This window comes from Amia ocellicauda, chromosome 5 (genome assembly GCF_036373705.1).
Source record: "Amia ocellicauda isolate fAmiCal2 chromosome 5, fAmiCal2.hap1, whole genome shotgun sequence".
NCBI classification, from domain to species: domain Eukaryota; kingdom Metazoa; phylum Chordata; class Actinopteri; order Amiiformes; family Amiidae; genus Amia; species Amia ocellicauda.
Window position 1 is genome coordinate 13,852,717 of NC_089854.1, and position 24,629 is coordinate 13,877,345.

At 37.4% G+C, this 24,629-nt stretch overlaps 1 protein-coding gene across 3 annotated transcripts in view; it reads right to left on the reverse strand.

The window, feature by feature from the left end:
• Positions 1-3,065: 3,065 nt before the first annotated feature.
• Positions 3,066-24,629, reverse strand: part of LOC136749536 (uncharacterized protein C14orf132) — a 31,073-nt gene continuing 9,509 nt past the window's right edge. Inside the window, exons 2-4 of one of the 3 annotated variants that reach the window (XR_010816762.1) lie at positions 10,737-10,859; positions 6,540-9,263; positions 3,066-3,922 (exon numbers count right to left, since the gene is read on the reverse strand). Coding sequence is in view for 2 of the 3 variants with exons in the window: in XM_066703937.1 (XP_066560034.1) it covers positions 3,851-3,922; positions 9,066-9,263; positions 10,737-10,859 (393 nt within the window). In the remaining variant the exon portion in view is untranslated. The remainder of the gene's footprint in view (positions 3,923-6,539; positions 9,264-10,736; positions 10,860-24,629) is intronic. The other 2 variants (XM_066703937.1, XM_066703938.1) reach the window with 2 other exon arrangements.

A 24,629-nucleotide genomic window follows, 5' to 3' on the forward strand; every position in this document is an offset into this window, starting at 1 on the left:
TAGAGTTCTTGGAACAAATGTACATTTTTGTCAAATTTAGCAAGTAATCCACTCATTAAATGGAGCGTAGGCTACATTAGTTTTTGGAGCGCTGCAATGTGTGCAAATGTGTAGGTTTGCATTCCAAATGATCGCCACATTACTTTCAGTTCAATACACTTATCTGTTTAGCTGATCGCCATAGTCCCAAATCTTTTGAAATGTATGATTTTGGGTCACCACACACATGGGCTAGGAGAGCTTCCATATGGTTCAAAAACTTGACTGATTATTTTTGTCCACCACAATCAAAACAACAAAAACAAAGTCTGTTCATTTACAGTGACTAAAAATTGTGTTTTCATTTATATATGATAAAAAAAAACGTTTACAAAAAAAACAGCCCTATGTTAACAAGTATCATTTTATCCTACCCTGACTATTTCTCATAAGGTTTTAATCTATGTATCTACATTTTAGTCCATTCTTATTGCATCATGAAATTACAGAGGAGAATTAAAAAATATAATAGAAAAAATTAATTACTTTTACATAATAATTACTCATTATGGTTTCACAATAAAACTCAAAGTTCCTCTGCCTTTGCTTTCTCTGAGTGCATGGGTGGCATTCTAGCCCCCTGTGCAGTCAGGGGGTCCGCATCCTGAATTACCTAGATGGCTGACTGGTGTTTTCACATTCCAGGGAACAGGTCACACGACCCTGGTCCTGTAGCACCTCCTCGAGTTGGGCCTGCAGGTCAACCGAGAGAAGAGCCCTCTCACGCCGACGCACTTCCTCAGACTGCACCTCCACTTAGCTGCCAGGGTCACCTAGCAGGTGCCAGATGCCTTGATCCACGCTCTCCTCTCCCTCCTCCAGTTCAAAGTGCAGATCTGAGCCCCATCACCACACAGCTCCACCCAGTAGAGGAGAAACCTGCCACGCTGAAAGACCCCGTTTATACACAACTGAATATGGAGAGGGATTACATCACCATAACAAGCTCATGTACACAATGAACCCTGTGACATTTGCACCACAGCTGGTTAAAGACAGGAGCCAAGAGAAGGCAGTCATTTGGTCTTGGTGGGGTTTTTTTGGAGTCTTGGAGTGTTTTATCTCACCGAGTCACACTGAACCAACTATCCCGACTGTCACACAGACTACCAGGGGGAGAAAAAGTAAAAATCGAATTCAAGACTCTCAAATTTATGCTTGCTCCCCTGATGTCAACTGAATATTAGATGGAGAGTTGGAGAGATTCATAATAACATGGATGTCAAAGACATTATACTACTGTCACAAAATGACACAGAATGGCGCTGAAGCTACCCGCAGGGACAGTGAGGGTTTCAATAGAGCGGGGCGGTGTATATTGACATAGTTGTTTTTCTCGTTTACAGGGCAGACATTTCAACGTCACATTTTCCACACTTCTCTACATCATAACCATGTTGAATTTGGCATGGAATGAATGTATGAATTCACATTTGTCTTTAAATTCAGCTGGAGTTTCTAAACATTGGGAATTGTGTTTTTTTAGAATAGAAATAAAAATAATCTTTGATACGGCATTAAGGACTTAAATAAAATATTTATTTAGAGACTTTTGTGTGTTTTCTTTAATAATAATAATGTAATATTACATAATCAAAATAATAAAATCCAATATATTGACCTACTGCTAAATTAAGATAAACAAGACCACTTTTCATCTTAAAATGTAAATGTACAACAAAAGTCTATATATTTTTCCACAAAGTAATATGGAATGTTAGTAGGCCTTTGCTACTTTTGAAAAAAAACAAAAAAAACCTCAATTATTAAACCTCAATATCTGAAGTCTAATCTATATTTTCCATCATTATTGACTGATTTCAGGTTAGTTATATCAACATCTTAATACATTACAGTACCAACCATTATTATTATTATTTTAATTGTATACAAATGTGCCTCAGTGAGATAAACAGGGAGAGTTTAATACATTTGAAGAATATATCACTTCAAAATATTTTTTGTGAGCCATTCATTAAAATGAAAGAAATTATCAAATAAAAAGTCTGAAACACTTTGAAAGAAATTCTGACTTCTTTATAGTAATTATGAGTTTTAAATAGAGGCATTTCAAATATTCACAATTAATAAAAAGTCTGACATTTAAAAAAATAATCCTTAGTAATGATTGGTATTTCTTTAAATAAAATATCCTGGTTTATATATATTAAAATGGACTGATATTCCTACGCCTATGTTTATGACTAAGTTCATTGTATTTAAAGCATTTTACTCTACTTTTAAAGAGCAAGAGCTCTTCAAAATAAAAATAAACAGTGCAAATACTTTTTCCCAAAACAAGACGGTGTTTAAACATTGGGATAAAATTGGCTTCAACAAAAAGTGACTATTTTATAAATGACATTTTAGTACAGCACTACAAAACCCTGCTTTTTTAATCACATGCAATTCAGTTCGTAACTGAAGCCAAAAGCAAAAAGCAAATCGGATGTCAAAGATTATAAACCACAATATGAAATTAAAACACAGGAGAAAAATATGTACAGCATACATATGTAAAGAACCTATACATGGCTTGAATAAACTAAGTCTATATGGGAGGCATGCCCTTGCATGCTTAATAGAATTTACCCTGTTCGAGGAAACTCTTTTGCGTGTCCAAAATAAATAAACCTTCAAAACATAGTTTACAGAAAACTGAGCTGTTCAAGTCGGTCAAAGCAAGCAAGTTTCAGTTAGTCAAATTATTCCTTTTAAAGGTTTAGTGAAGCTGTAGTCCAATTCAGGTAAGTAAAGCTTTTTTTCTATTCCAGCAGGTCTGTCAGTCTCTTTTGTTAGCTAAATTGAAAAACAAACATAGTTTTACTGTTTTGAGTTGAGCCAAAAGCAATACATTCTGCTGCAATACACAATAGGAGTTTCTCCATGTTGATTCACAATTGATCAGCTGCCATTGGTTTGATAAAGACTTGAGAAAAGGCATTCTGATGTATGATTTCATAAGAGGAGTGACTAGGAATGCCTTCCAAAAAACATTTTCAAATAGTATAATCAAATACGGATGACACCATTAAATGCATTTATTACTTTAAAGACTTCTGGTTAATGCAATAAATCCAAACACCTAAGAGTTACAATAAGCTTGTACCAGTACAGTATTGTCAATTGAACAGCTGTGCCCCAGCCCTAATCCACAGACAACACTAATATTTGCATACTAATTTAGACATTTAATGACCCTGTTATAGTTCAAGCACTGTAGAAGCCACGGTTAATAAAGAAACAAACCAATACGTAAAAGTGCTGATTTGGCAGGCATTACTGTTCCCTCAACCACATCAGAATCAAACAAGTCTGATTCCTCCCCTTTATGACTCCTCTAAAGTTAATTTCAAACAGCCCAATAATAATCCCCCATTTTTTTTTTTTCTTTTCTGGTCCATTAGATATCCAGAATTTATGGGGGTTTTAATGCTTGCAAGTGCAATCGTGCAGCCTCCTTGTCTAAAGTGACATGCCATATTGTCCAATCTGTAGGTTTTCTTTTTAAATATTTAATATATATACACACACACACACACACACACACACACACTTTAAACCTTTGCAAATGGAAAAACAAAAAAATGTTTTTGTTGATGCATTGTCAGTAGATCCCTGTTCGCTTCATGTTAAGATAGCCTCAACAATGAGTTTGTGTTGCATTTGTTACTCCCAAACGTGCAGATCATCTGCTTCAGGGCACTGACTTTATAAAGATTTGTCTTCACTTGGGGACAAGTAACTCTTGATGCTGCCTTCCCAGTCTCCACAATGAGAGTTCCTGCCTTGAAAAGTACCACTTGAGCACCTACAGCCAGGTTATTTGTTTAATAGGCCGTGTCCTCAGTTGCCCTCTAGTGTGCCAAGGTATCTTCAGAAGCTGGAAACAAACAAAAATCAATTGAGACAGTGATAGTACTTTTTTTAATATACCCCCCAGAACCAAAAGAGGAGCTAGCCATCTAGTAACGCTTTTCAGCTGTGCAGAATGACTCAAATAATGACTCTGTGATAAAGTCACAGGTTTGCAACAATATAAACCAATCGGGGATACTAATGAAACAATAACGAGAGTTTGGAGGAGAAGCTCAATTCTCGTGATTAAGACAAAGTAGAAAAAGTACCATGGCAACAGCAGAGAAATATGCCAGATATTGTTTTTCCCACCCACAAAATAAACTCTCCAGATAGGCACTCTTTCATAATGAATAGATACCACACAGTACTGCATATGTATCCAATTTTGTTGAATGTAAAACGAACATTTAAATAATTAAAAAAATAAACTTTTATTTATCTTAAATAAAACGAAATGAAATGGGAACATTTCCACAGATATGTAACAGGAGCCTGACTTACAATTCATTGTCACTTTGCTTTGAGGTATAGTATATACTTATCCAAAGTAATGTATTCCAGATCTCCTTCTCAAAAGCAGTATGCAAGTTTATCTTCTAAGTACCATCGATTTTTGGCACTTTAACTGTGGTTTTATCAAAATTTCTGTGCTTTACTAGAGCGTACCACGGAAATACCAGCATACACGGTTAAACATGTTTGCTATAGTCCACAATGGTTAATTCATGGTCCAGTGTAGTCCAGTAAAGTGAAGTCATGTCCAACCCATTTGAAACCACTGTAAATCTATGGTTAAATTTCTATGGTACATTTTCCAAGGTGAACTTGCATGAGGGATAAGACAACAGGATGTGTGTTAGGCGATTCTAATGCATGGCTGGGGGCTTTAGTGAAGCAGCAGGCTTTCTGCTTCATCAGTACAATTAGTACGAGAGCCTGCAACTCGCAAAGGAAATGAGTCACAATGAGAGGCCTAAGCATTTTGTGGCAAAACTACCCAAGTGGCTCACTTCAAGACAGATCTATCTATCCATTTACAGTGCATTTATACAAAGGTCTCAACCTTGATCTGATCTTCTGTTTGCCCTGGTGCTGGCTAACGGCATTTCCAACAGTAAGTCGCAGCATAAGATATATAACCTATATGTGAGCAATAGCTCCACTAATGTCAAAGTTGCAGGCATCAGGAATTCTCAATGCCTGTAGAATTAAACTTCCCTGCCTTTGCAACTCATAAAGCACTTCTGCAGATATTCAATGACGATAAGTGGAAAATTGAAATGCCCTCCTGCAGGTCGAAAGGCAAAATAAAGCTGTAAAGCCAGTTAAGGGTATGAGGAGAGAACAGTTTGTGCTTCATAGCATGTTAAAAAACAAAAAAACAACAAATTTACCTCCCCTCTGGGCTCTGCGCAGAATTAATTCAAACATACACAGCTACATCTGTCAACGGGAAAGAGCTATCCTTCAATTGTGCTCCTCCTTTTTTCTCAAATTGCTGAAAAATAAATAATGCCAGTAGATACCTCTATCGTTTGCTACTCTAGCAAATCCGAGGGGGCCGAGGCAAAGCTAATTTTCTCTGACTTCCGCTCTGATAATGTTGCTGGGAAACTGGAAGCTACTGTACAGCGACAGATGAATGTACCGCTAAATACTTTAAGTCTTTCAAGTGTTTTTCTTCTGGTTGCGGTCTCTTTTGGGTAAAAGAATGAGAAGCAGAAAAAGAATAAGGATACACAGAATAAATAAATAAAGTCATAATCTAGATGGCCACAGAGATACACTCACTAATGCAGAGAATCCTTTGAAAACACTGTACGTTCTGAAGTAGGTCACAGAGATCTCCACACACGCTGATAAGTCCAGATCTTCTGCTTTCTTTTCCACTCACTCTGACACAGATTGAGGATCCATAGAGAACAATTAGTTTGCAGGATAAAGTCTGCGTATGTTCCATCTCTTGACATTTTTTGTGCATCAGAAAACTCAATAATTATGTATACAGCAGTTATGCTAGATAAGAAAGCATGTCATTGGGGTTTAAAAAAAGAGAAATGAACCTGATTTGGTAACTGCTGCTTATTTTTTTGAAGCAGAGAAAGATACAATGCCTTCAAATCCTGAGAGTGGTTTCAATGATTATGCAACACTACATCTGCTGAATATAAATAGATTTTGTGTAGGTTCATGTGGGTGTTTGTGTGGGCTTTTAAACACGGGTATATCACGTTGCTTAGCACAGTTGGTCTTGACATTTCTAACTTCATAGAAACTTGGTTATTATCAGCATGTGACACATAATGGTATTTGCTTTCGACTTCTGTGACTGCAAAGGTTGGTGCTCGGTTAACAAAACATGGCCCCGACTATAGCAGGCACCATGGCAAAGTAACAACTCCTACTCAGTGAGGTACAATCATGGCCAAAGATTTTGAACTCAATAATAGTATGGTAAGGTTTTCTATATAATAAAATTATACAATACAGGAGGTATATATGCAAGCATCTCTGAAATGCCGGCTATGCTTTTATGATGGTTCTGGTTGTTATCGATTTAGACTCCATTTAGAGTGAAGAGCAAGAAACTAAAAACCTCCCTTTTCCAAAAAACCCAAAACAAACAGTTATTCACATACCTGAAAGATCCACATTGTTAATCCTTACATGTAGAAGTCCCAGATCAATGTATGGTTTTGAAAGGGTGCCCAGATGTGTCAGTCTTTGGGCAGAAACCTTCCTGGGCATGGCAAATGGGTACCTGTGCCCTTACAGAGCTCTTAATAAAGCACACAGCCACTGGCAGGCAGGGAGAGGTTTTGGTAGATTACTTAGATCTAATGCCCCAGTAAACTACCAAAGCTTTTCCCTGATGCTAATAAACACACACACACGCACCCACACAAACACACAATGGCTAGTACACAAACCAAGAATGCAGGCCTATGTATGTATAAGTATATATTTATTTAATCCTAAATGCATCCCAAAAAGCTCCATTTGAGGTTGTTTGCCTTTTACTATCCTGTTGTGTCATTTCATCCTAAAAGTAACCCCCCCACCTTCCCCCCCCCCCCCCACACACACACACACAAATACTTTAAAAAATAAGTATCATCTCAAGCTTACACATAAAATATATTTTCCTAAAATGCATTTTTTACCTCATGGAGATGTCAAAAAATATATCTGAAGTGAACATTTCTATAATTGACAGGATAATATCTTCAAATATGTACAAGGGAATTGCAGCGCCAATAATTCCTTTCTTATTTCTGCCTTTCAAACCCATACTGCATTAGTTCATTTGAATTGCTCCGAGGCTTCTACCTCAAGCATTCATTTTGGACGTCTTGTTAAAATGGTTGTCTGCAAGATTTCTGTCTACATAATTAACTTCTTGTCAAAAGTTTTGCACGCAAGTATTGTTAATTATAGGAGATTAATTTATGTCATTAATATGACTTTCCGAATTTTGGTTCTCTCAAGCTTTGGTTTTCTTTGATTAAAAACAAATGCAGCCGAATTCCCCCCCCAACTTAAATTCTCTCGCCCACAAAACTACTTCAATTTTTCTTTTTTTTTTACCCAAGAGTTAAACTTAGAAAATGATGCCCACACAGTTGCTATAGCAACCCAAGGAGATTATTAAACTCTTGTTTATTTTCTGAACTTGGAAATGTAGCCTGTTGTTCAGAACACCAGTAGGAGAGATTAAAACAAACTTCCGCCTTTAGTTTTTTTGTTTCAATTTAAATTGGCAAGACATGAAAAAGGACTAACCCTCATTAGCCTCCTATTACAATTCTGACTTTAATTTGTGGCTCAGAGTTCAGGTGTATGCAAGTAGCAATCTTTTTGCATCTCTTTGTGGTGGATTTGGACTGCAAACATTTACCGAAATCGTGCTCATGCCAATCACTTTTCCCCTCTCTCTAACTCACAGGACAGTGACTTATGTCAGAAGGAATCTTTTCAAGGTGTCCCAGCTGGCACAGTTAATTTCTTCAGCTAAAAAACACTGCATGTTAAAACGTTTCTTAATATCTCTCTCTCCGTCACAGATTTGCTCCAATGAAAGGCAAAAAAATAAGGTTTGAGGAAGACACATATGCCCCTCCCAGCCCACTTCAAGCATCCACAGAGAGCAATTACACCCAGCCAGAGGAGCTGCAGAATGGTCACGGTGATTGCACACGGTGCTGAGGAGACGGGGAGAGGAAGTGTGTCCCCGGGGCCAGAAAACGCATCCCCTGCATCCTGACTCACCTCAAGCGATGAAACGGTCTCGCAAGGAATTATGGGGGCCGGTTACACAGGCGTGACGTTATAAAGCACTCTGATTGTTCTCTGCACAGGGGGAGGTTTCACTGACAGAGGAGGGTGCAAGACAGTGAAATACAGAAATTTGACTTTCAGTGTCCCGCAACACTATCCTAAACCCTGCTGTCTGACTTCAATTAACTATTTCACCCCCTCAACCCCCTCTACTTCCAGATGCCACGTCATATTATTCCATAGGGATGGCATTTCTGTTATGTTGCCATCAATTTATTTGCCAACCTTTGTGTAAAACAAATAATAATTAGATTCATATATAAAGGGAGAAATGTTCCTGCTTCAGCAATTTTTGGTGTCTTACCTTACTGGATACATCTTTTTTCTTGCAAATGCTTTAATACTGCATTAATGGATTTCACCTCATGATCCATTAAGATTTCCGATTGTACAGACGTAGGAAAGCCTTCAAGATTCCTTTTTACTAAGATGTCACTAACCATTTCAGTGTGCATAGTGATCAAATTATGTCTTTACATATATGTGAGATTATCTTTCCTTATCAGCAAAAAGTAGTCTGTTTAAATCGGATCTATGGATGAAAAAACCCAAAACAAACCCAACATGGGATATAGGATTTAAATTAATTAAAAGATAAAATTTTAAGTTTAGATCTTGTTGTGCCTCCATGGTACAGATCCTTAAAACATACAAACCACAACAACAAAAAACTGTGAAGAAGGAAGGTAGGGGATTGAAGGGCCTGATATTGTGGAAAGTTCCTCATTTCTAGCTATTCTGAAACTTGGAGTAAGATGGCTATGCTAAGAAAGGATGGGAGCTGTGTGCTTGTGGACTAAGAGCTCTTAAAAGGTACAGGCACAGACCACTGCCACAACCACGATGTTCCCGATGGTGGCGATGATGGCGACCCACAGCCAGATGGCTTCACTGGAGAGCTTGGCCTCCTCTTCGGGCTCCTGTGGCCGGTTGAAGTTGGCGTGGAGGTTGGAGGTGGAGGTTTGCAGGGAGGTGTTGCCGTTGTATGGAGAATCCATGAAGGCCCCGCTCATAGCCGGGAAATGCTGAGGAAAGAAAGCAAACCCCCCCTGGTCACAACCAACGTAAAGAGCAAGGGGCCAAAAGAATGTTACAAAAACCCAGAAATGTGTACCGTGACAAATTTAGTGTTTACGGTGCATGCGACAGTGTCTTGTTTAGTTTGCAGTCTTGAACAGTTCCTTAAACCTCTTTGTGTGGTACATAGCTTAGCAACAGTAGCTATATTTGTCTAATGCAAAGAATACTCATTTGCTTATGATCAAGATACGGAGAGGGCTGCCTGCCTTACAAAAATCAGTTATCTGTCACATTTGGAGCCAAATGAATAGTTTTTTTCCATGGGAACTGGAAGAATTAGGAAATTAATATGTAAATGTTTAACGTGCAAGGGATGCCTTTGACACAGAGACTCTACCTTGCATGGCACAGCTGCAGTTTCCAAAGAAAGCAGGCTTTTTTGAATGCCTTTTACAACCAAAACAGTCAAACTGTCTAAATAAAACAAACGACCAAGCAACCAAAAGAAGCTCCTGTGCTTACACCTTTGTCTGCTTTCAAATGTCTACCTTAGACAGCGCCTTAAAATCACTTCTGATATCCTCCTTCAAAGACGTCAAGCACTCAAAAACGCATCTTAAGGCGACACACATGAGTGGATGGCTGCTTCCATTCTCACTCATTACTCACACTTTATCACTCACAGCTTTAATATACATGACATTTTCGATCGTATTTCACTGCACTTTCCTAGCCACATCACCCTCTCCCCCACTTCTGCTCTGGTCTAATTCAAGGATACAGAGTCTTTAGTTTAATCAATGCCAACCATAATCCAGGTGAATGAGACTGAAATGGCAAAGTCCAAAAGTATAGCAAACGGATCTAATACTCAAGTGTGCACGCTTGCATTACAAACCTCACTGGAATACCAATATACATTATACAATACAATATAAAATCTACATTTTCTGGAAATCTATCAACCAATGCACCAATTGAGTAAACTTGACGCTGTGTGACAGACCTTTACACACCTTCTTGCTTCTATCTAGTCTTGCACAGACAACAAACTAAATGCAATTTAAAAGAAACTGGCTGCCAATAAACATTTTGAAATCTGTTTTCCTCACTCTGGAATTTTCCCCATATTTCTGACAGGTTTTTATGAATAATAGCTGGAAGATAAAGGTCAACAAGTTATCCAGAATTGAGTGATAAAATATCATAGCCTACTGTATGTGACAGCAGTATGTGAGCAATGTGCTGGTGTGGGAGGAAGGGAAGCTCTTGACAATAAATGCGATAGAAGAAATGAATGTGCACAGCTAAAGGAGAGAGGAGTTTACACTCACACATGTAAGCTAAACATGTGCGCCTTACTTAAAATCCACCTCACTGCATTATTTACCATTCATGTTAAATGTAGGGGGCTCATTGTGTACGTGAGCTCTTTACGGTGATGTAACCACTCTGTGAAATCAGTAGAGTGTACCAACCTCCCGTGGTGGGAGACCGGTCTTCTGGCGTTGCGGGATTATCTCTCTACTGGATGGAGTTGTGTGATGTGGAGCACTAGGAGGGGGACTTGTGTTGGCACGGTTCAAATCCAGACCAGCACACTACACAAAGATTACATAATTCAAATACATTGTGTACAGACAACATAAATAACACATACAAACAAATCAACACACTGGTAAATAATTTAAATGGAATGGGAATGTATTCAAGCATTCTTTTAGGATCTTGCATTTTTCTAAAATCACACAATGTATTTTAAAGGTACAGGCCTTTCTATCCTTGCTTTCAATGCATTTTAACAATAGACAAACCAATGTGAATGGTGTTGAAATCTACATTGGGCATCTCTTTGCTTTAGCAGAGACCTAATAACTGCGTATGAAATGCACCGCAGAAGAGCAATCAGGATTAGGAAACACTCTGTGACAGGGCTCTGCTTATTAATATTTGCAGCCTCAACATATTCCCAGTACAGCTTGTAAAGGAATTTGTGATTCACCTATACACAGTGTCACAGGGTGAAACTGAGCAAATAATCCTTTAGCCTCTTTCAGGTCTGGGGTTCCTTCAGGCTGCAAATGTCTTTCACACTTCGTTGCCTGGCTGTCTCCTCTTAGGCATCTTCAATCTATCAGAACGAGATCCCCTCGTTCATTCACCTTGTTATCTGGAGTACCATGCCCTATCTCTGCTTAACACAGAGGGGTAAAGATGCTCACTGTGCACTCCAGGATTGGTGCCACTTGATATGAAGGAGAAAAGTTTGTGTTGGGTCTTATCTCTGACACTAGCAAGTACACACAAAAGGTCACAACTTCTCAGGAATGGAGAACATTGTGGGTGTTTCAATATTATAACATATCTGCAATCAGTGTTAATCCTTCCTGCCTCCAATCTCTTGCCTCTCCATAAAGCCCCGCAAACCTTCTCTATTCCACTTCTACAGGTTGACAGGTCATGCCTTCCCTCAGGGGTCTGACTGTGAAGAACTCCATTTCTTTCCCTGTGTGTCTGTGTGAACAAGTTCACTGTCTCACTGTGCTATGGTACTGTGCTATAGCTCAACCATGATACCTAGAAGAACAGAGTCTGATAAGACCCAGTTTTCACCAGCACCAGCTTGATCATCATACAAACCCCTTATATTAAACATTACATATGCCTTAATTCTCACCGGTTTTACTATATATGGGTCTTCCTGAGCAGTTGTCAGGCAGAAACCAAACTTATACTCATCATGGGACAGACATGTGGGCCCTGTTATCTTTCTCTCCTGTCTGGTCTGCATAAAAGTGCCTGTAGTTTGTAACTTCTCTGAGACTGTTCTTGAGATCGCCTCTTGAACCTCTTCCTTGCAGCTGCATGTAATAAAAACCCTTTGATTGGAGGTGCTTCTCTCTCTGGATTTCTGCGACTCTTCAGACTGCCTGGGCTCACTTGACATCCTCTACTGCTCCACGGCGGTAGAGTGAGCTTCCTGAAAGCATATGAGTTGCAATCTATGACAGAAATACCTGGACGACATTCTGCACAAGATTTAATCTGGGCATTGAATAGTTTCTTCTTGAAAAGTCCTCTGTATTGTTCTATTCCTCCCACCCTACCACAACATAATTTCAAAGGGAAATATATACGACTTTAAAGTTTCCAGCACTTTTTCAAGACTTTGAAGAAGTGTAGCAAAGGAAAAAATTATTTCTATTGAACCCCAACAACTTTATATTTACTCTTAGGGTCACTGATTTAAATCAGCTAGAATTTATTTTGATGTTCATCAAAACAGATTGATTGCCATTTGGGAGGGAATTTATTTATTGATTTAATTCATAATTAATGTTTTATTAGCAGGCTAAAGCAACATTAAACTCTGAATTTAATCAGAGAAAATGTGGATGTCTTTTCTCTTTATGTTTAAATGTTCTAAAGAACCAACACAGTTCAATATTCTGACATCCAAGTAATATTTAATGGCATTAGGAACATGTAAGCAAATAATGCAATATGTATGAATTTCTGGAGCGGATCCCAAAGGTCTGTTTTGACGAGGACTGTACTGCATTATATAATTAGAGCAAATTAGCCTTTAATTCAACAAGATGTAGAGTTGCTAAGATCTTTTTCTGAGAGTACCAGGGAAGGGAATATATGTTATTGAAATGTATATAAATAAATAAAAACTAAAATCTAATTAAAATGTAGTATCTGTATAGCAATGTATATGTATTTTTTAAGATATCATATAAATATCTGTACATTCTTTTAAGTAATTTATAGACAAAAAATATTAGATTTCAAAAAACAATCAGATTTGATTCAAGTATCACGTTGTTCTCTTAAAACAACTTAATTTTAATATTAATTTACAAAACAAAGACACAGTAGTCTTAATTCACATTTGTGTTAAATATAGCTCTATTCCTGAACACAACACTTTACATATACTCCGACGAACCAATAATAACCAATAAGACCATTTCCCACTGCATCTCCAAATACAATTTACCATGGCAACATTTTCAATTTTCAGTTTGTTTTAAGCCCCAACAACAGCTTCAAGCCCAAATTGAAAGCTAGGCTCAGAAATCTATACCACATCCAGTTAACTCAGCAGAAACACAACCCAAACCTTAACGAAACACTAAGTTTACTGGAGTTTCTAACCCTAACCAAAATGTAACCGTAATTTCACTCAACTTAATTCCATGGCCAAACATTTCCTAAATTTCTCAACATAATATTCTACAAATAAGTTTATTGTAACCATAAGACCATTACCTTTTGTTTCCCTTATTTTCATAACTGGGATAAAATCCACAAAATCACATCAGCACGGAAGGAAATAACTTCTGAATTAGTGTTAGGACAGGATACAAGCATGACTTCATGGTCCAGTTTAGGGTTTGGGATTAGTGCTGTCCAGACTGCTTTGAAAAGCTTCCTTGAAAGTTTTTTTTCCCCCATTAATTATAAATAAATTTAAACATGCAACATGATGTAATGTGTTGGAGGGGAAGTGGAGTTACCTTCAGCAAGAGCCATTCTTGCTATGAGATGCAAGTATGTCTGATCCTTTTATGATGTACTTCCTGCAGGCGCTAGGGACCAAGGATTCATTTCCCTATGCCAGTGACTCTTTGCTCTCTGAACGTAATCCAAAACCTCAGAGAACTGACTCATTGACTGCCGCAATGAACTGCATGCTGATAGATTTTTTTTTCTCTTCTAAGCTAACCATGCTTCGGGAGGTTTGAGAGACAGGCAGTTAAGTCAGAAATTCTTTGTACTGTTTACTGAAGGGAGACATGGGACTCAGTAAATTGAAAAGAAAAAAGAAAAAGGAATGTGGGAGTTCAATGGGAACTTTGCTTTTTGTTTGTGGATGTAAATATATTTTTAAAGAATGGGAAAACTGAGTTATACATAATTGTCAACTCAGACAACAAAATATCAGTTCTCGCAATTTTCATTGGCCAAAGTAAAAATCGAATAGCTCAGCTCCATCTCAGCAGCAAATGAAAGACGGTCCTTCACAACGCAAGAAAATCTAAATAAATCAATAAGTAAGTAAACAAAAAAAAGAAAATAGGGAGATACCAAATTAATACATGAGTGTATGATTTACCTGTTAAAGACTCTGTTAGTGAAGATGGTCTACACAGATAAAACTACATCCCTAATTTCCAATTGGCTACTGCTGCCAAACAAACATAAATAGATTCATACAGTACCTTTAGACAAGTTCCTCAAGGCTTTACACAAATCACAATACCCACTCATCAAGTTAGATTTTAGAAGTAAATTACATGAACAATCCAACTGGATATTTAAACACATGGACAACATATGAAAAATCATTGGGTCCTAACAGCAAGAAAGGATGAAGTGGGGTTCCTTTTACCCAGCCTTATTCTGAAATCAAATGCATCAGTCCTGATTTAATACTAACAAAATAAGCTGTGGATTTCGGTGCCTTATTGTGGAATTACAGAAATCTAGGTCACACTTTTGAAACTCACATTCACAGCTCTAAAGGTCAGTATCAGAGAGGTCAGTTTTTCTTTGTCTTACACCCACAATTTACAAGCTCACTGCATTCTCTTACACTTTCAGCGGTGGTGATCAATACTATACAATGAGTTTAGCCAGAAACAGAAAGACATAGTTCTGGTAGCCTAGAGCAGTGCTGAGATCAGTGAACTAAAATACAGTTCAGTAAAATGCTGGCTCTAGAAAGAGGCATAGGGAGGACTATTCGCGGATTAAATACTCAAAATGAAAGTCGCCATCGGAGACAAATAAGTCACATGAGACAAATGCTTGTATCCAAATGCTTTAAGTGTTAAAAGCAAGGTGGCAGAGCTTGAGTTGACCTCATTAGCATGTCATTATTGATTGTATAGGATTGTGATAGTAATGTAATTAATAGACTAAGCAAGGGTTTGAGAGGAGCTTGACATTACAAAATATGTGACAGTACATCCTTTAACTGCTTCAAATCAGAGGGAAGAGATTAATGGAACTGATTTAGCCTAGATGTCGAACATTTAAAAGGTAAAATCCACAATATCCACTGCAAACATACATAATATCCATCAAAAAACATATTGGTAATGCCTTTTCAAAACGTATTTAATTTTTGGGGTTAGTAGAAGGTGTTTGTGTCTCACAACATCTCTCTGAAGAGAAGATTAATAGACTTTATCAAATGAAACTGCATATTACTCAGCTTAATGGTGCTTTAGAGAAGATTGGATAATGGGAAAATAAAACACAAACCAAAACAAAAATGAAAACTTCAAATCTACACAGCTGCAGTCAAGACATATTCAAACCCTTCACTTAAAACTATGATTTCTTGTGATTAGTTTAATTAATGTTGTAATAACACATTACATTATTTGTCATTTAGCTGACACTCTTATCCAGGACAACTTATATTTGAACCCATTTATACAGCTGTGCATTTTACTGGAGCAATCTAAGTGAATTACCTTGCTCAAGGGTACAACAGCACTGCTTCACCCAGGATTTGAACCCACAACCTTCTGGGTATAAGTCCAGAGCTCTAACCACTGCTGCCTATACTGACCTATCAATATATTTTCAGTTTTCTGTGCATGAATTCAACCTAAATCACCAAAATGAATGAAAACAGGAGGTGTCTAAACTTTCATCTGCCATATACACTCACCTAAAGGATTATTAGGAACACCATACTAATACTGTGTTTGACCCCCTTTCACCTTCAGAACTGCCTTAATTCTACGTGGCATTGATTCAACAAGGTGCTGAAAGCATTCTTTAGAAATGTTGGCCCATATTGATAGGATAGCATCTTGCAGTTGATGGAGATTTGTGGGATGCACATCCAGGGCACGAAGCTCCCGTTCCACCACATCCCAAAGATGCTCTATTGGGTTGAGATCTGGTGACTGTGGGGGCCAGTTTAGTACAGTGAACTCATTGTCATGTTCAAGAAACCAATTTGAAGTGATTCGACCTTTGTGACATGGTGCATTATCCTGCTGGAAGTAGCCATCAGAGGATGGGTACATGGTGGTCATAAAGGGATGGACATGGTCAGAAACAATGCTCAGGTAGGCCGTGGCATTTAAACGATGCCCAGTTGGCACTAAGGGGCCTAAAGTGTGCCAACAAAACATCCCCCACACCATTACACCACCACCACCAGCCTGCACAGTGGTAACAAGGCATGATGGATCCATGTTCTCATTCTGTTTACGCCAAATTCTGACTCTACCATCTGAATGTCTCAACAGAAATCGAGACTCATCAGACCAGGCAACATTTTTCCAGTCTTCAACTGTCCAATTTTGGTGAGCTTGTGCAAATTGTAGCCTCTTTTTCCTATTTGTAGTGGAGATGAGTGGTACCCGGTGGGGTCTTCTGCTGTTGTAGCCCATCCGCCTCAAGGTTGTACGTGTTGTGGCTTCACAAATGCTTTGCTGCATACCTCGGTTGTAACGAGTGCTTATTTCAGTCAAAGTTGCTCTTCTATCAGCTTGAATCAGTCGGCCCATTCTCCTCTGACCTCTAGCATCAACAAGGCATTTTCGCCCACAGGACTGCCGAATACTGGATGTTTTTCCCTTTTCACACCATTCTTTGTAAACCCTAGAAATGGTTGTGCGTGAAAATCCCAGTAACTGAGCAGATTGTGAAATACTCAGACCGGCCCGTCTGGCACCAACAACCATGCCATGCTCAAAATTGCTTAAATCACCTTTCTTTCCCATTCAGACATTCAGTTTGGAGTTCAGGAGATTGTCTTGACCAGGACCACACCCCTAAATGCATTGAAGCAACTGCCATGTGATTGGTTGGTTAGATAATTGCATTAATGAGAAATTGAACAGGTGTTCCTAATAATCCTTTAGGTGAGTGTATATATTTATCTGAGCATGACTTTCTCACTTAAATACAAATACAATATATGATATATATTATTAAAATAGGGCCATTTTAAAATGCCATTGTAAAGGTCAAAATTGCTACACAGCATGACTATTTACTTATAAAAGTTCACTTAATACTCTAAATAACTTGGATGTATGCATGCAAAATAAATAAATAACAATAAATAAATAAATAAATAATAATAGAGAAATCTATCATACAGCAAGTAAAATTTGAGACAATTTGAACCAACATGGAACTCACATTAACTTTGATGTAAGTTATTAAATATTATAAGCAAGCCAGTCATAACACTACTGTGCTGAATATGTGGTTTTGGCAATGCCACATTTTATTGGGAGAATATACTGGCAATATACTTTACAAATGGCATTGACATGTTCACTTCTCATCTCAGAAAACAGGATAATAATAGGTTTACTGGTATGACTGCTTAAAAGGCATTCTGACAAGAAAGTGCCCCCAACATAATAGGCTATGAAATTATAACTCTTAAATGTTCAGCAATCTAGCCAGTACAGCACAGCAGCACTGAAAACAGGACCAAAGATCAGTCATGGATATATGACAGCAAGCCGATGAAAGTAATTCACATATAAAGAAAAATAAATCAATTTACTGTACTATTAAGCTTAACCACTGGTCATTTCAGGGTAAAATACAAAAGGAAATATTTTCCTGAAGGCACACATTTAAAAGAGCTTAAACCTCTCAATCCCTAACCGTAAAGCACAGTTCTGAGAGGCTGTGACTCTGTATTTGCCACTAAAATAAATCGCCTGGTAAAGTAAGATTGCTTTAATTCAATCACCATAAAATCAGTCACACTATCCCATGCGGGGGTTGCTGCTAACACACTCACAGCTCCAGCTCGAACTCAGATTCACATATTGTCAGCTCAACATTTTACAAATAGCTCAAGACGAGAAGTTCAGAGTTACAGTTGCAATATCTGTCTCCCGGTCTCCACGGAAACCTGGGACTACAGTAATGAGATGCTACATAATTTCGTCTCTGCCTGCTGCACTCCCCTAAAGAGTCACTTACATTTCCACTGTATCAGAATCTGCAAGCCCCGATAGCTCTTATCAGTCCTTCTTTAATCCACAGTGAAGAGAATCAATATTCCCCTCTTTGGCACCTTTAGCAGTGAACACTCAATATACCAATGATGAGAGTCCTTGCTGTTCTGCTGTGTCCGCTGTAGTACTAATGACAAGTGCTTTTTCATTGAAGCTTACAACAGCGCTCAGCAGTCCATACTCAAATGAACAGCATTAAAATAAGTCTTAGTGCAAAATGTCAAATTTAAAGAAGAAATATTTATCATTCTAAATAAACTAGAGATAAACTAGAAGTCTGTAACATTTAATTGCCATAAAGTTATAAACCATATTGAACATAGTTATCCACTAAACTACTGACAGAAGCAAGAGGAAGGAGGAAGGTCAGCTTCAGCTTTTCTGAATTAAAAGTAATTTAAACCCAGCAAACATTTCACACGCTCCCAGGCTACTCAACTGGTTAAGAGAGGTTATACAAAAAAAAACAAGAATCTTAACAATAAAAATGAAGAATGTGGACACGTTTTTTTGCCTGTAAACAGCTCATATACACATGTTATAAATTATATATTACAGAGGGGAACAAACTGAAAGGAACTGTGAATCTACTGCACACATTTAAATATGGTTAACAAGCAAGCAAACAAGTAAGCAAATTCCCACACAAGTATATGTCAAGTCTAGCGAATGTGAGAAAGAAACAATTTGAAAACTAGAGAACAAAGGAAACAAACCATAAAAGAAGAAAATAAAGTGTTACAGAGAGACCTACATTTCAGAAACTCTTCTTTTCAAGCTGGTAAAGAACATTACAGAATAAGATCAGAAACATATTAACGATTGTAAGCCTTTACAATTGTCAAGTATTCATGCATCTATTACTTCTTTAACAGTACTGTTAAAATGATCTATATGAAATCTATTGTCTGCAAATTCTACACACATAAGTAACACTGCAACTAATATATGTACCTCTTTCATTTTGCGAATGAATCGCATTAATACAAATATCCATGTCAAATCCAGTAAGTGTCCCAATGGCTTTGACTTTCTCCCTCACAGACTATACTAATGCACCCAGTCACTCTGAAGATAACTTGTGTAAGACACGAGGACCCCTAGACTGGAATTACTGAGAAGGGGGGAGAGAACACACACGTGGTTAGAAGACAGAAACATAAAAAGCCGAGACAGGGAGGGAGAGAGAGTAAAAAAAAAAGGGAGAGGCAGAGAAAAAAGACCAAATACCTGGAGGTTTGATCTTTCTGGTGCTGCAGCACTCCGGGTTGTGAAGAAAATGGAGAAAGCGTTTAAAGCGTTGGTTAAAGAACGGACAGGAGAGTGGACTGAAGTGGGAGATGATTTGAGTTGGATTCCCTCACAGGGATTACGGTCAGCTTCCACTGACCTGCTCTCAGAGCTGCACATGCAAACAAAGGAGGGCAGAGAAAAAGAAAATCTCTTCCAAATGCCATGTTCTTTGTAAAATTTAAAATAACAGTGATAAAAAAAATCCAGGAAAGGATCATTTTTATATACAATCTAAAAAGGCTAAAAACTATATATCTAGTAAAAAGGTGATTGTCTACATTATCTAAAACAATCATTAAAAAGGTGCAAATCTTGTAAGATACAATGAAATGCAGAACAGAAAATAAAATGTGGGAAATTGATCTGGAGCTACATTGAGTTGGAAAAAGGAGAAAAAATGTGGCACTCTTCAGTAAATGCTTGATAGTTTTCCTGTGAAGATTAGGTTTGTTCTTTGCAATTTTGCATCTTAGGGTTAAGTGACCTATGTCTGAAGTGTCTAATATTGGCAGATTCCAGGCTTGTTGAACTGACAAAGAACAAATGTTCGACTGTGTGTGCATGCACCAACAACAGTACAATACATTGTAAATTATCTAAAAGATCTTACCTGTCGGTCTTTTAATAATTGCAATCTTACAAAATTGAGATACTCCCCACTACCACTGGTCTCTAACAGTAAACGTATATAAGCATTCCACCACCACAATATTTCTTAAATAAACAAACAAATACATACACTGTTGGGTTTATAAAAACGTATTGGGCGTGAAAGTAACTATTTACATTTCCTACATAACAGTATTGATGTTCACCAAATTCGACCCCCCCCACCCCCAACAAAAATAAGACAGATGTTGAACAATTAAACAGCTGCCTTTGCTTTGATGTATTAGTGTTTTGTTACAGTTCAGTAAAGCTAACCATGGAACAGGTTGGCAGGCTCGTACCCCCAGGCTAATAGATCATTTTTACCTCATTGGAAAACTGAAAAATAAATGAAAAGTAACCCAATTATGGGGCAGACGTTGGTCAAAGTAAGCTACAAATGCATTCTTTTAGGAGCCATTTAATGACAATATTCGGCCCAAGGATTAATGCGTTTTAGGGCCCCAAGCTATTAATTTTATTTAATGTAAACAAGGAGAACAAAAAAAGTGCACCATGCTAGAACTGAAGTTTTATGTGTTGTATATTAGTTTTTCAGTTTCTAACCTGCTCCTCTAGTTGATTTGTTTTTTGTTCCAGGATTCAAAGTACCCCATATTGCCCTGAAGAAGCATAATGACATTCAAATGAGATACCAGAAGATGATGTGATTTTGTGGGATCATTTAGCTAATGATCCCATTTTTTCCACCTCTTTTGATGAATTCGGTAATAGTTTTGCTTTATTCATCTGTTTATTTGTGTGTGTATGTGAGTGTGTGTGTGAGCACACATTTCTTCAAATGTTTTGACAGCAGGGCAATTATACCAAAAGTCCACCTTCATAATAATTGTTTATTATTATTGTCTGCTATTATTTATAGTTTATATCCCACTGCTTTGCCTAAACAGTTATTTAAGCTGGGAGCTGATGAGAAGAGTTTAAAGAGAAAAAAATAATGAAACAATACTTTTCCCAAAAGGTCATTTTGTCTTCTCACCCTCAGCTTAAGCACACTGGACCCTCAAGTGCCAACCACAGAAACAGGACTCTGTTGGTTTTGTAGTGTGAATATGGTGGCTTGTCAGGATGCTAATAAATGGAGGATTTGGGCTCTCATGATGTACAGCCATATTCCACATTATTGGATCACATTTTCACCCTTCCAGTCAGCCCGTTAGCTACCGTGTCTGTACCAATTACCTTGACTTAATTTTCATTTGCATTTGCCCCAACTCTCACTCTGAGAAGCAGGACTACGGGCTTAATTTGGCCCTTGGCCATGCTTACAGCACAAGTTAATGGTGTGCTACACAATAAGAAGTCTTGCTCCCATTACTATTGTATGTAACTGGTTACAAATTGAGCCTCTTAGTTTTATTCCTCTAGGGATAGAGTAAAAACAGTCCATATCAATATGTGCCATGAGAAAATGGCAGGGACATCAAAGGTTCATTAACTCACTGACACTGCACTTATCATTCCAGCCTACCTGGGAATAGTGATTCTGCTTCTTCATGGAGGTTATGGTTTGTTACTTGATATAGAGCACTGTCATGTAAAAAAAAAAAAACACCTACACATAAAATGGAATTCTCAAGTTTTACAACAATGCATCTGTCTTTTATTTACATATACAGGGTACTGATTTTAATAGGGTAGGGCTTTGTACATTGATAACTCTGAAAATCTTATTCCACAAGAAGTAGACCAGACTTCAAACATTTTTCCGTTGGAGAAAACAATCTTGCCAAAAAGAAGGCAAAGAAATTATTTTAGCAGATGAAATAAATAAAGACAAAATTTATGATTTTGCAATATAAACGAACATTCTGATTCATACATACTGTAACGTTAACAAATTGTAATCTCATGATTAAAATAATATGAAATGGTATATGCATATTAAAACGTATCAAATTAATTTGCACAGCAGTGCAAGATGAACTGCACTACACAGCATGGTGGAAAAAAGAATTTGAAATTCCTCTTAAATGACAGAAGTTGATTTCAAAGATCTCATAATAATCTGTCAGGTGTTATTCTTTGGCCCAAAAAAAAACAAAAGCTACATGAACCTCTTAGTTCTATTGAACGGAATTCCCTTATGGAATATACAGTGTCTTTGTAGTTTTTGTGTATTGTTTAGCAGGAGGAAGTGCTTGACAGTGGGAATTACTCTAAAGAAGCTGCCATTTGATACAGATGTTCAGTGCCTGCGATTATGGTCTACAAAACAGAAAGGACTAAACAAGGTGAATTACAATGCAACACATCATTTCAGAGCATGGTGCAACAAGCTCTACATTGAACCTCTGATATAACAATGGCCTCAATCTTTCCAATCCTCTTTCAGGCAGTGAGGCAGATGAGTACAACATTATATCCATTATTCTGTTTTTTTTTAGATTATCTGACATCTGGAAACAGTATTATTTGCAAACAGGACTAAAATATGTCTGTTCTTTGTTCATATTGATATTTAATCTCTTAAATGGAACTATCAGTTATATAAATGTATTTTCTCTCTCTCGCTCTCTTTTAATTCCATGTTAATCACTTGGGTTTACCAGAGCTACAATATAACATTGAATGTATGCCCAACTTGCCAACACCCCCACCAACCACAGGCAATATACATCTCCCTGGTTGCAATGTAAAGAACAAGCAAAGTCCATTTATCTTCAGTTCCTCGGTGCCTGAAAACGTCATGTTCGGTCAAGCTGATCACAATGGGGAACTTTACTGACTGTCATCTCTAAGCACTTACGCTGTGAATAAATTCCAAACTCTGGTACAATTGCTTAAACAGCGGCTCATTAGCAAAAAGATCTGGAGCTAAGTTTATAGCCTTCTACGTCACCTTTGTCCTAGCAGCGGTATATTATGTTACAAGTTATATTATAGCTGTTTTATGACTTTGCTTCAAGGAAACATACCTTCTCCTAAAAACAGACCATGAATAAAATGTTACTGGACAGTACAATACTAACATATTGCAGATATTAGGTTATCTTTTACCTTTACCTTTTTATCATCTTTCTTTTTCAGGCAACAACTATAAAAGGGGAAAGAATTAGAAAAGCTATACGATGAAGAAAAGGTTACACACTGGATACACACAGGACAATGTACAATGGACAATGTATTTCCCATTTTGAAATTGCAAAATTATATACTTTGGGTTTTAAAGAATTTAAACTTGTTGATATATGATTTGCATCATAATATATGAAAGTTTCCACACAAACCAGAGCCGCATCACAGTGTCACCAGAATGGGTAGTTTGGGAATATGGCTTATTTCAATGTAACATTTTCAAACTACAGAGAGTAATGTTCTTTTTATGTTTTATTTTGCACTGACAATTTGTGGACTAAATTGCAGATCAGCAGTGGTTTTCTTGCCAGACTATTAATGACACTGACTCCGCTTTGGGAGTTATAATTATTCAGTCTGCTAGGCGGACTTAAACATTAAGAAAAGGCCATTAGAAGGACTGAATCACAGCGAATGTACCACAAACCACCAGATGTACATAAACACAATAATCACTAAGATAATATGAAGTAATGAGTTCGGCTGAGAGCCAAAATCTTCACTGTGAAGCTGTAGGATATACGGTGACATGTTAAAAGCATGCTTGTCTGTACATTTTTATCAGAACCAATGTCCAACTTATAATAATAATACAATAAATAAATATAGGTAACTTACAGCTGTGAATGATTTGTCAGAATGCGTGGCACATGCAAATGAATAGCAATGCAATACAGAATAACTGACACTGTTCAGGTTGAATAAGTATGATTTTTTTATTTTCATGCTTCTAAATCTACTTGCAATTTTGCGCCGTATTTTTTTTCTCTTCAATTAAATTTAGGAAAGGGGACATTAACTGCAAGACTGAATTAAATTAATACCCTTTCTAGTCTGGCGAATGTACCAAGGAATATTTTTCTGTATAAAATACACATCCCAGAACTGATCTTGAGTTCTGATAATGCCTAGGTTCTCACTATGGGCTTGTCCCAGTCTTAGTCTTTATGCAAGACACCCAGTTAGGTATTACTCTGTATTTTTATACAAATATTCCCTAAGAATATAGACAAAGTTCAGTGATCACCAACATTAGCTTAAGGAAGTATATAGACTACAGTTTGGAAAGAAAATCAATTTGTTTAAGGACCATTAACTGCACTGAACAAAGATAGATTTTGTTGTTTTATTGAGGTCAGTAATCCTGATCTTTGGGGTTTTAACTAGGATCTATACAAAGGTTACATACGGTTCCAGCGTAAATGTTCTGTTCTTTCCATTGTGTGGCATCTGTTACCTCATGTCTACTTTCTGCTAGAACAATATTGTGTGCTTTTTTCTGCATTATCAGTAATCTGTGATTTAATT